Consider the following 12,789-nt stretch of genomic DNA (forward strand, 5'->3'; position numbering starts at 1 on the left):
CCAGATATATGCAATAGAATTATTATTAGGAAGAACTCCCATTTCAGATATCTACAATTAGTCAAAACCAAAGTGAACCATTTGGGCAATTCGTTATTATCTTTTTGCTTAACATCACTGCATCAGTTACTATTTCAGATATATAAAATTACATTCTGGATGGGAAGCATTTCTATTATAGATTGTATTATATATAATACATACATATATATATATATATATATATATATATATATATATATATATTGTATTTTTCCTAGTAAAATTGCAGTTGTACGTATCCGTAATGACATTTTTTACTAGTCAGAATATATTTTGGATATTCCTAATTACAATATAGATATCTGGAATGTTTGTTTCATTTTGGATATCTGTAATTAGAGTTTTGACTAGTAACAACTGTATTGTAGATATCTGAAATGGGAGTTCTTCCTAGTAATAATTATATTGCAGATATTTGGAATGTTCATTGTGGATAGGAAGAATGACATTGTGGATATCTGAAATTGAAAGCCCTATACACATGAATGGGAAACATGACGTCATTTGTACTAGTAAGAATGACGTTGTGGATGTCTGAAATGACAAGTGTAGATAGGAAGAATGGCATTGTGGATATCTGAATTGTTCTTTTTGATTAGGAAGAGTTGAATTATGGATATCTGCATATCCAGACTAGCTATTAAATGTTAAAACGGACACATACAATTTTAAATGATTTTTAGATATCTTAAATTTAGTTCTGACCAGTAAAATCAAAGTTGTAGCTATCTTGACATACACTTTTTACCAGTAAAATTCTTATTTTGGATATCTCTATTACCAGTGCGAATACAATTTCAATGAGTAGAAATGCTATTATGGATATCTAAAATGTAATCATAGATAGGAATGTGGTTTGATTAAATGTTAAAACTGCTTGCCATAAACGTTACTTCTTAACACTGGTACGGTAACAGTTTACCCTTACATTATGTTAGTAAATACACACCATTTACTTTAATAAAAATCATGCTGAAGGAAAATAATTTCGTAGGGGCAAAGAAAGTTTACACTACAGATTTCTATCTCAATTTATTTGTGCATTGTTTGTATTCATTCTTAAATGTATCCAAATGTTCAGAAATGTATCGACCTTAATTCATGTATTTTATAAATATTAATTGGTTAATTCATTCATCCATCTATGCATCCACATATCAGTACACCCATGTAATTAACCAGCTGGCAAGAAATTCACCTTTCTTTTTGTGTTTCTGTTATTGCTCTTGGTTATTTCAAATTATTTTAGCTGTTTAATAATGATCACCAGGCCTGATTTGTATTTTTCCTTTTTATTAATAAAATAATAAAAAAGACAAACATCATCCTTAAAATGTAATGACTCATGTCACCCACTATTTGAGATTTAATTTCATTTGATGTAATCATGTATTATACAAAAGTATAGCCCTCAAGGCAAGCAGGCAAACTTACTAGGTAAGCCAACATTACACAACACAAACATCACAACACCTACATGAGTGTAAAGAAATCGAACCATCATAATCATAATCATAATTACAACATTGAGCAACAAACTGACGGATACCATAATAATGAGCCCTCAGGGTTTTTTTCATCCCCGCCTGTGCATTTTCTTATGTTATTGTATATCTCTTCTTTTGGATTATATTTCATATGCACAAATTAAGTTTGGGGGAGGAAACCCATAGTGACACACAATACTGGTATGGCTCACCCCTCTCATTGCTTATTCCACACTACTAGCTAGTTAGCTAAATAGAAATTTAGACATATTTGTACTGATTCTTAGTCTATTTTGTATAAATATCCAACTTGCATTAGACAAGTCTACAAATCTAACACTGTCTTTAAAGATCAGTCTACCATCACTTTGTGAAAGCGTTGTGAACCGACAAACACACACAACAAATTAAACAAAACAAAAACTACGTTAAAATACTGAAATGTTAAACAAATAGATACAGAAAAAAAAAACGTATGCAAGAGACTTTCAGTATACAGACATGGTTGCTAAAAGGAATAAATGTCATCACACATCTCTCTCACTCTATCCAGTTTAGCTATTTTCAATTGATAAGGAAACCCTACCTATCCACTTATTGAAAATAAACATTTTGGCAATAGCAAAAGCTACAGCTAACCTTGTATTCTTATTCTGCTTATCATTATGTATATATTGTTAAATAGACAGTCTCAGGGCTCTTGCTGCCTCTTGAATGGTAGAAAATATGTTTGGGACATATACTTTAAAATAGAATATTGGACAAAGCTTCCGGTGAAGCCAATGTGGAAGTGTCTCAAACCCGCATCCTATCTAATTTCCAGCACTGGGTGACTGTTTGTTTGCAAAAAGAATTTCTTTTTTTTTATAGAAGTCTATGAGAAAATGACCCTGATTCTCACTTGATTGATTACCTCAGTAACCTCACCTGGTAGAGCGCGTGCCCATATATAGAGGTACTGTATATGGAGCGGCCCCGGTTCCGACTCCGATCTGTGGCCCTTTGTTGCATGTCCTTCCCCCTCGCTCTCCACTTTCATGTGTTCAGCTGTCCTATAAAACTAAGGGCCAAAAAATAATCTTAAAAAAAAAAACTGACAATAAAGCAAGGGATGCTACACGCACACCTGTCAATCATGATACAGGCTTTTAATGTAAACATCGCAGTGTTTACATTAAAATAGCTGTGAACTTGTTTTTGGGTGGTGTCTGTGTTTTTATTTTAGTTTTTTTTTTTACTTTGTTCAGCAACATTTCCCCTGCTGTTTGTATTATACTTTTGACAGCTATATGATTAGAGTCTTTTTCAGGTTTGGGATGCTATAACTTAATTAAGGAGAATTAAGTTATTGAGGAGATTTGCAGAGGAAATCGATTGATATGTCTAATTTGTTTGGCATGGAGGGAGCAGGATCATGGGGGCACCGTTTGTGCCACCACCATTACTACAAGGACTGAAGTATGGGTAGATTTTCTCAGTGAAGGAGCAGCCAGTAAAGGAGTAGATCAGAGTTGCAGCATCTATGTCATAAAAGGAGACCAGACCTTCCTCATAATCCACAAACACCCCCACCTTCTGAGGCCGAGACTTCAGAGAGAGAAGGACACCAGGGCCTGCAAGAGCTTTATACTCATCTACATTTCTCAACCATATACTCCAAAAGCCATTCTTAGGGGACAATCTGATCTTTCCCTTCCTGATAACCGATTCATTGGCCACCCCTAGGTCCCATTCAGTTTTGCCTCCAACCTCAACTTCATAGTAAAATCTACCTGAAGAGAAACTCTGCTTTCCTAAAACACCGTTACAGATGGAGAATCTCAATGGGTTGTCTAAGACATCATTTTGTATATCACTACACTTAACTTGTTTCCCATCGTCAGACAGGATGAGATAGGGACTAGCAGTGTCAGGATCAAGAGTGACATCTACTACATATTGCTGAACCCTCCTCAGCTCAACATCAGCACACAGCTCCTTCATCTCTTTACTGAGTGTCTCCTCCAGCTGAGCCACAGCTCTCCCCACAGTGCCCTTGTATGATGACTGAAATTTGACGTCTGTCCAGTCTTTGGTGGGTGGAGCAGGGGTTAAGGATGGGAGGCTTAGAAGCAAATGGAGGTGGTCGTCAGTGCGTGAGAGATGCTCCACCTCGGTGCTTCTCTTCATCAGCTCGGAGATTTCCTGTTCAAGCTCTTTGATGAAACCTTCAGCCTGTTTCTCTGCTTTTTTCTGCTTCTCTTCAATCGCATCCATAAGCTGAGCCAGGCCTCTCTCAACAGACTGGATCAGAACAGTGAAGACCTGAACACCGGCTGCTGTCTCTCTGTCTGCATCATCCTTGCTGAGCTTCAGTGATTCTTTCATCTGCTGAACCTTCAGTCGCCTCTCCTCTATCATCTGTTGAATTTCAGCCTGTGTCTTCTCCAGTTTAACTTTCTTGTGTTTATATTCTTCAATTAGATGAACAATGCAATGTCTCTTGTGGTCTGATTCAGTGCAGAACTGACATACACACACCTGGTCTGTCTGGCAGAACAGCTCCAGTGGTCTATCATGCCTCTTACACATTCTGTTTTCCAGGTTCTCCACAGGATCAATCAGTTTATGTCTTTTCAGGCCTGTGATTCTGTGATGAAGCTCCAGGTGAATTTCACAGTAGGAGGCCAAACACACCAGGCAGGACTTCAGGGCCTTCAGTTTGGTTTCAGGGCAGACATCACAGAGCACTGAGCAGCTGCTGACTTTCTTTATGTCTGACATCCTGAAATTATCAGCCATCTCAGATATGAATGTATTGACCCGCAACAAAGGCCTTCTGTCAAAAAGATCTTTACACATGGGACACTGGCTTTGGACATTAATCTTCCAGTGTTCTGTGATGCAGTTCTTGCAGAAGTTGTGTCCACATGGTAGGGTGACTGGATCAGTGAACACATCCAGACAGATGGAACACAGAAAGTGCTCTTCAGAAAGGAAATTGCAGGCAGCAGACATGTCTAGAAAACAAGACCAAAAGGGAAAACAATTACTTTCTCACTCCTCTCACCTACATACTGTTTTCTCATTATTAGCTTTGGGTCCCAAAGATCACCACAAAGAGTCCTAGCACAAACTGCACAATATAATGGTTTAAATGAGGTGCCGGCAAATCTCTCAGATTTTCTTTTTTTTACAGCAAATACATTTAGCCATGAAAAAAAATATTTTTTTGAAAGGTGGTATGTCTGTTAAAATAGTAAATACTGTGTTGAAAGGGAAGCACACAAATCATTTTACACTGTAATACATTTTACTGATAACAATAACAAAATGATTATTGCTTGAATTAACTGTTTTTTATCAGTCACAATTCTTAGACAAAGTATCAAAAAAACACAACAAAACTGAACATGATCAGCATCAAAGGCATTTATGTACAACAGTGTAATTAGAAAGTTAGTGTTTATGATATTATGTCCATCCCAAGCCCGATAAAGACTATGTTGCTATAAACATGTAGTCTCTAATTAGGGTTCAAACCCAGAAGGTTTATTAGTAGTTTTATTTAGTATTATTTGTCGTCTTCGGCCACGGCTCAAATTCCCTGGAATGAGCTAGAAACACGAAACACAGGAAATGATGTGCATTCGGTTTCCAAGAAATATGAGCAGAATCTGCAATCTACAATTAACGAAAAAAGCAATTTTGGAAAGAAAACGCCCCTCAGGCCGTAAGTCTGATTGACTTAAAATTGCTTACATATATGCAGCTCAATGTGCTCTACAAAAAAGCCTCTTGGACCATAGAGGTGCACAGTGATGGAATTTTTGGCTAATGTGCATAATGTGAAAAACAGTCAAATGAATAGAACTTTGTGAATTTTGATCCTATCAACACCAAAATTGGTATATGGCATTGATTCTCCATTAAACATGGCAGCCATCAATCAAAGAATTTCCTAAAGGGCGGGGCTAGCAGGGAATTGCCTATAACTCAAGTTCTGCCGTAGCAATCTTGTCTAAAATTGATGGAGACATTTAACACCAGAACTTGAAATTACGTACCAAGTTTTGTTAAAATCCGATAAAGGGGGCGAAATCTATTGTAGGGATGAAACAGGTGTGTGGTTGGTTTCACCACCTTTTTTTTTTTTTAAGATTATATTTTGGGCTTTTCCGCCTTTAATGGACAGGACAAATGAGGAAGGGGAGAGAGAGGGGGAAGACATGCAGGAAATCGTCACAAGTCGGAGTTGAACGCTGGACCTCTGCATCAAGGCATGAATCTCTCAATATATGTGCACCTGCTCTACCCACTGAGCCAACCCGGCCACACGGTTTCATCACTAAATTTTATAGAACCATCTGAATTTGCTCAGTTTTGAGAAGCTATAAACCCGCTCAACTTTGCTTACGGCTTTGACTTTGGTGATTTGGCATCTGCTCAGTGCTGCTTGCTGCTTTGACTTCTGGCAATTGGGCTGCTTCCCAAGCCTGCTGTACCTCAGGCAGTAGAGCGTTTACCTAACAATCAGAAGCTTGGCAGTTCTGGTCTCAAAGTGTATGATTTAGAATGAAAATTAACTGTAACAAGCAAAAGTACTTTGAGAAGCAAAAAAATGGGGTTTGAACCAGCAAATTGCCACTTGCGGCTATATTTTTAGATAGTCTTTGTACATTTTGGTCCATATCATCCGTTCATTAAATTATTTCATTCAATCTGGGTGAATGTACGAAAAGTGAATCAAAGATAAAAAACCAAGTTCATCAGTGATGACAGATGGACTGTAGCCTGTTATGAATGTAGGTGTGACCAAGTGCAAATGAATAGCGTTTTCTGCATTAAACCCCAGCAGTGAAATCATTTTTCTTCCGCACTATAAATGCAGTAGGTTGCACATACTGCAATAATGCTTTTGTTTCCCTAATTGACAAGGCGGCTTCAATGTATTACCTTTAAGATATTACTGCATGGTTTGATGATAGTCTATATCAGTGGTTCACAACCTTTTTTCCTTGGCGCCCCCCCCTACTTATGTCTAAGAAAAGTTGAGCCCCCCCCCCCGAAACCGAAGTTGAGGTTACTCTTGAGATAGAGCCTTACTTTCTTTTTTGATACAAAGGAGTTATCAGCACTTTTACAGGACAAACGAGGACGATAGCAGCTACCAGCTGACCTGATGACAGCAAGGGTCCCAGGTTAAGAGGTCCCAGAGGTTTGGCCTACTAAGTAACCTGCCTACAATTTTAAGCAAGAACAAAAATATATAGTTTTTATACAGACTTTTGTATACATTATATATTCTAGTTTATTATCATAATTTGTTTGTTGCAAATATTTTATTTTTTACCTCAACCTCAAACCAGATAAAGACTTGGCCCCCCCTGTGATCTTTGCCGCCCCCCCTAAGGGGTGCCCGGACCCCAGGTTGGGAACCACTGGTCTATATTGACCAACTCTATGTCTTTCAAAAAGGTTAACCTATCAATTTTTGGTGAATCAGTTCTATTTGTGACACCCCAGACTCCCTCATATGATGAAATCAGATAGGCCTCTATTGTCTCTCTTTCGGCACATTTGTCTTGGGCATTTGAGGGAACACAGGTGATGTTACAGCACACATCCTCTGATATACACACATATAATGGTATACATGTGCAATCAAACTACAGTTAACATTCAGTAACACACACAGATCCGTACACCGGAACCCTAAGGGTGTTGAAATTAATCATTGCATCGCTGCTGTGACAGACCATAACCGATTATTGCCTTCTGATGTTGCTTGTTGATTTTCCGGTCGCTGCTTTTTTTTGTTTTTGCCCCGTTTTGGGGAGTTCATATAGATCTGACTGCTTGAATTTGTTGGTAAAAATCTGTGTAGCAATATATAATAATACTGAGGTGACGCCTCGTAATTCATTGTGATGCATCAGGATATTGAATGGGATCGAATCGTTGACAGGATAATCACAATTGAATCGAATTGTGAGACCAGTGAAGATTCCCACCCCTACCGAATATTACACACCAAGAATATTGCATGATGCCTACACTAAGATATTGCAACAAAAAAGTAATTCTCCTCCCTGTCATAACAAAGTGATAATGTGTGATGTGTAACTTTTTAACAGGGAAACTGATTTTAATGGTCTCATTATCATATTCTCAGCCTACTGTAGCCTATAGTGGTCTAATCCTGCCTATATGATTATTATGCAACGTAGCCTACAGGTATAGTATAGTATAAGTATATCAAAACAAGTGAACCAGATGCTGAAGGCTAATATCTGTCAGAATCACTAAGTCCCCTCAGTAATCACTAAAACATCTGACACAGTATTAAGGCGCTGACACACCAACCCGATAATCGGCCGTCGGACAGTCTGGTGAGGTCAGTGACTCGAGTCTGTTCGTTGTGTTCTGTACCGTCATCCGTCCGAAGAGCCATCGGCCTTCATTTTGACCGACCTGACTTATTGCGTCAGAGGGCGGGCAGTCGGACTCCATGACCAATCTGATTGGTGGAATGCTTACCTGGAAATGATGAGTGGGATGATCGGGACTAAGTCTCTCAAAATCTGACGAAAATCTTTTAAACTGACCTTTGTTGATCTGAAATGAAGACCTATTTCTCGCTTAAAATGTTTTCAGAAACACTTTTCGGTGAACTATTTTAGTAAAATATGAGATCGTATTCCGAATGAAGCCGCCATTATGCCCTGTTGAAAAATCTGGGAGCAGCCAGACGCACGTGGGCGACAATACAGATTAACGCCGCCTGCTGCTCAAGTTGGTGTCGCTTCGGTGTGTTCTGAGGCACTTTTTGGACCTCGGGGAGCCGACTGATCAGTCCGACTGCCTTTTCGGCCAACGGTCAGCAGTCGGGTTAGTGCGTCAGGGGCTTTACACTTTATCGCTCTGAGGTGCCCGCTCGCTCACGTTCACCGCATGCGCACAATGGAGAAAAGAAAGCCACAAATCTGAAATGATTTCTGACACAGAAATTAGACTTATTTTTAGATTTTTGGGTTTCTTGTTTATATGATTGGCCGCTTTAATATGAAAACAGGAAAACACTAGGCCTCTTTCCTTTTTAATGCCCACAAATAAACCACATTTTGACCTGTTTTTCAGATTGATTGAATAAAATAGCCTTAGTAAACGGAGCATAGCCTACAAGGACGGACCACAGACCCTTTTCCTTTTCTTTTTTAATGTGAGAGTATTTTGAATGGCAGTTCAGATTGTCCTACTGGTGCTAATAGGAACATTTGACTAAGTTTAACTGCACTTCACCAAATCTTTTCAGCACTATACAGAAGGGTACACTTTATAGTTGCTCTCTGTGTGTATCACACACAACACACACACACACAAAATATCATCCACGTACTCACCCGTCTCTGATGTATGATGTAATCTATCCGGTAAACCCAAAAGCTGTAGACTTTGATAATAGAGAACACCAGACGTCTCTCTGCAGCAATGAGTTTCTTTCACTTTCATTTCGGGATTGTGGCGCCAAAACAGTCCTGTTTCTCCAGTGTTGCTCCGCCTCTCATATTATTAATCTGTAGATCTAAAATAATTTTTTTTAACGTGATTACAGTGCCATCATTTAGTCCAAAATGCTCAGTCATTAGTGTTTTTTTTAAATCACAGTGAACAAGTTTTCACCAACCTTTCAGTAAAGAGAGAGAGAGAGAGAGAGAGAGAGAGAGAGAGAGAGAGAGAGAGAGAGAGAGAGTCATTCATTTTGAAAGGATTGGGGCCACATGGGAAAAAATGTATTTAAATTCTGACTATAAAAAAGGTCATAATTTACGACGCTGCTGGCTCCACATTCGCCTCTGGTTCTCCTTAAGTTTCGATTCCACCTTAAGAAAATGCCTGTTTCAGCCATTGGGTGGTAGTATTTATCACAACATCGAGCCATTCTGCAGATCAGTGCAGATCACACAGCTTTATCTAATATCTAATATCTAAAATCTAATATCTGCTATTATATAATCGATTATGCATCAATTATTGTATCTCCTTCTCTTCTGCATTAGTCATTTTCTAATGGTTTAACCCTTATGTGCTGTTGGGGATGTTTTCAGCCACTAAGGGGTAATTTTGTGTCTAAATTTGGCCATAACCTTGTCTATTTGCACCCCCGGTACGAATAGCCTCGGCCACACAGCTGAGCTATTTACACCCTGTGACGTAACAACAAAAAAACGTTGCTCGCGTGCACCGAAATCATGGCGGACGTTCATCTTCCATGACCGCAGAAACTGGCATATTAGGGAAGTTTTGTCTCTAAAGTTTATAACAATTGAATTTCTAGCGGAAAATGGATACTACAGTTGCGCTTTCTGTCTTCAGTGAAAGCATACAACCGTTAGTTTGTTAGCTAGTACCTATTTTTTTGTATACAGTACCGTTGCCTAGCAACCGAGGCTTGAAGAAACCAAGTGGTAAAAAGTTGTTCAATTTCCTGAAAGAACTGCTAGGTGAGTGGTTAGTACGCTTACTTTTGGTATGGGAGTTTGGAGTTCGATTCCCCTGTGTTGATCTTATTTTTTTAAATTTGGATTGGATAATTTGCATGCAATTGCACAAGTCAGGACCTGCGAACGCGAATTTTTTTTTTTTTTTGCAGGGTGGACTGACTCATGGAAGACTCATGAATATGCCTGCTCTGGTTGGGTTGGTTAGGTTTAGGCAAGAGGAGTGGGATGGTTATGGTTAGGGTAAGAATGTCAGGGCGATAATATTCCAAAATGGTGTAATACATGAGTAGTATGGATAACTGTGTGTAAATATATGCCAAGGTACTGTAAATGCACAGGGGTGCAAATAGCATACACTGCTAATTGTACCAGGGGTGCAAATAGCATACACTTCTAATTGCACCAGGGTACAAATAGCATACTGCTAATTGTACCAGGGGTGCAAATAGCCTCACCCTAACTTTTTCCGTGTTACAGCAAATGGAATGATTTTACCTCAGTGTCAGAGGGAGACGACGATACATCAGGATCGGACTCTCCTGAGTCTGTGGTGTCAGAGGGAGACGACGATACATCCTCCAGCTCGCTGGAGGAATCAGGCTGCATAATCACATCTAAAACTTCACTGCGAGTCAAGCCCTTTCTCATGTTGCTGGCTGCTCTTTTCACCATCAAATGACCAGCAGGCTTGCATGCAAGTGTTGAAATCCACTTGCTTTGTTTTTGTTTAGTCTGCATTTCTCACCATCAAAAGGCAGCAGATGCATAAATACACGTACTTTGTTTTAGTTTACTCAATGTAGTACTGAGAGCTGAGGTGCATGTTTTGATTTTCTCAGGTCGCATCAAGGTGAGTTCCCACACTCTCACTCTCTCTCTCACACACACAGACACACACTCACACACACTTTAATATGCTATTATACTCCATATAACTCCATGTACAATCCAGAATCTAAGCTTTTTTTTGCATAGGCCTATCTAAATGGTTAATGGTGCCACCTGGTTATCAACAGTAAAAATTACACATTTTACCTCTTCCCAACAGGGAAAACCACCAACAATCAAAAATGCATGATTATATGTTGTCATGGCTTTGCAATCAAAAAATGTGGTTATAATGGAAGTCAATGGGGCAAAAACAGCCACGAACAGTAAATGAGGGAGAAAAAGTTAAAATCTAATCCTGCACAAAAACTAACAATGCATCAAAACCAATGTTGTTTCTCATCTTTGACATGTCCAAGACTGTGATAAAAGGTAAAAAAAAATCCAGTCCACAATCACATTTTATATTGAAAATCAGTCATTTTGTGTGTTTTTTTCCCCAAATCTGTGACATCATTTATGAAATTGGCAATTAAAGAGTTTTTTTTTTTAGAAAATTTAGTAGTTTTGATCAGGACTGAGGTTGATTAATAGATATATGCAAAAAAAAAATATATTTATCTGATACATTTTTACAGAAGTTTAAAGTAGTGGCTGTTTTCAGCCACGAACATAACGAAAGGGTAGTGAATTTGAACAATCCACAAGGGTTAAAAATGTGGAGGCACACCATGGACCCTGATTTGAATGACTGGCAAAGAGTCAGTAAATGAAATGTGCAGTGTTGGGGAGTAACGGAATACGTGTACCGGTGTTACGTATTCAGAATACAAATTATGAGTAACTGTATTCCGTTACAGTTACAATTTAAATAGTTGGTATTTAGAATACAGTTACATTGTTGAAATCAACGGATTACATGACGACATTTCTCTGTTTCACGAGTTTATTCGCTCTCTGAATAAATTAAGGCAACTCCATGCATTTCCCAGAAGCCCCAATATGAAAACGAAAACATTATAGCTATTTGCGTGATCAATCACAATGGAGTCGGAATTGGCACAACAGAGCCAGGGCAGGAATGCGTTTCTATCTTGGAAATTCAAACAGCATTTCACATTTTAAAGAAAGTACATGGAGAACGAAATATAACTGTGCAGTGCAACCTCTGCTTGCTAGCAACCAACCTCCTTTCTGCGTTCAAATTACTCCACCTTCAACCTGAAGAAGCATCTTAAAGTAAGTTATTTTTTTAATTAGCAAAGGGAAGTCGTCTGCTGTAGTTTTACTGGTCACCTTGCTATTTTATAGTTGACGTGCGACTTTACATTCTCCCATGGGCTGATTTACTAGCTCCAGAGCCGTTGAAAGACTGACTAGCCCCGTTTGACATTAACGTTAGCTAAAATTAGCTCGTGGTAGCTTAGAGGTCGGTCCGTGTACTTTTTCGTTCATTCGATTTTCATTTCATAATCAGACTTAAAAAACAAAAAACGAATGGTTATTTGATTTTCGTTTTAAAATACAACAATTGAAATCGAAATACAAGGCATTTTTTTCCTTTTCATGGTCAAAAGGGGATGGGAGAAATTAAAAATATGCTGTGATTTTCATTTTCTATTTCATATAACAAAAATAAAATCACTCGGAAATAGGAATGAAAAAAGGTTTGTTTTTCATATTCAGAGACCGGATGTTGTCATTTCCAAGGCAACAGCGCCAGCCTAGCCTACCAGTGTTGCTTTCAGCCCAGGCTAAAATTACTTTGGAAACCTGTGCTCTTGATAATGCTTGGGGGATTTCTTATTTCATAATTGTACACATGTATTTATTCCCTTCTCCTCTCCCGCCTCCCTCTGACTCTCTGTCTCTACCCCGCCAGACAACTTCGCCCCCAGAGAGTCGAACCAGCTGAGGAAACAGACTTTCAGTTCCCGGGCTGCGTTACC

At 38.7% G+C, this 12,789-nt stretch overlaps 1 protein-coding gene across 1 annotated transcript; it reads right to left on the bottom strand.

Annotated features, from left to right (window-relative positions):
* Nucleotides 1-1,379: 1,379 nt before the first annotated feature.
* On the bottom strand, nucleotides 1,380-8,999 carry LOC120553064 (E3 ubiquitin-protein ligase TRIM21-like). The gene is made up of 2 exons (XM_039791130.1): nucleotides 8,912-8,999; nucleotides 1,380-4,528 (listed from the first exon to the last, which is right to left on the bottom strand). The coding sequence occupies exon 2, from the start codon at nucleotides 4,524-4,526 to the stop codon at nucleotides 2,913-2,915; it is 1,614 nt and encodes a 537-aa protein (XP_039647064.1). The 5' UTR covers nucleotides 4,527-4,528; nucleotides 8,912-8,999; the 3' UTR covers nucleotides 1,380-2,912.
* Nucleotides 9,000-12,789: the final 3,790 nt, after the last annotated feature.

The sequence above is a fragment of the Perca fluviatilis genome, chromosome 23, assembly GCF_010015445.1.
Source record: "Perca fluviatilis chromosome 23, GENO_Pfluv_1.0, whole genome shotgun sequence".
Taxonomy (NCBI): Eukaryota; Metazoa; Chordata; class Actinopteri; order Perciformes; family Percidae; genus Perca; species Perca fluviatilis.

Coding starts and splice junctions, on each gene's coding strand:
- LOC120553064 (XM_039791130.1), bottom strand. CDS start 4,526: ATGTCTGCTGCCTGCAATTTCCTTTCTGAAGAGCACTTTCTGTGTTCC.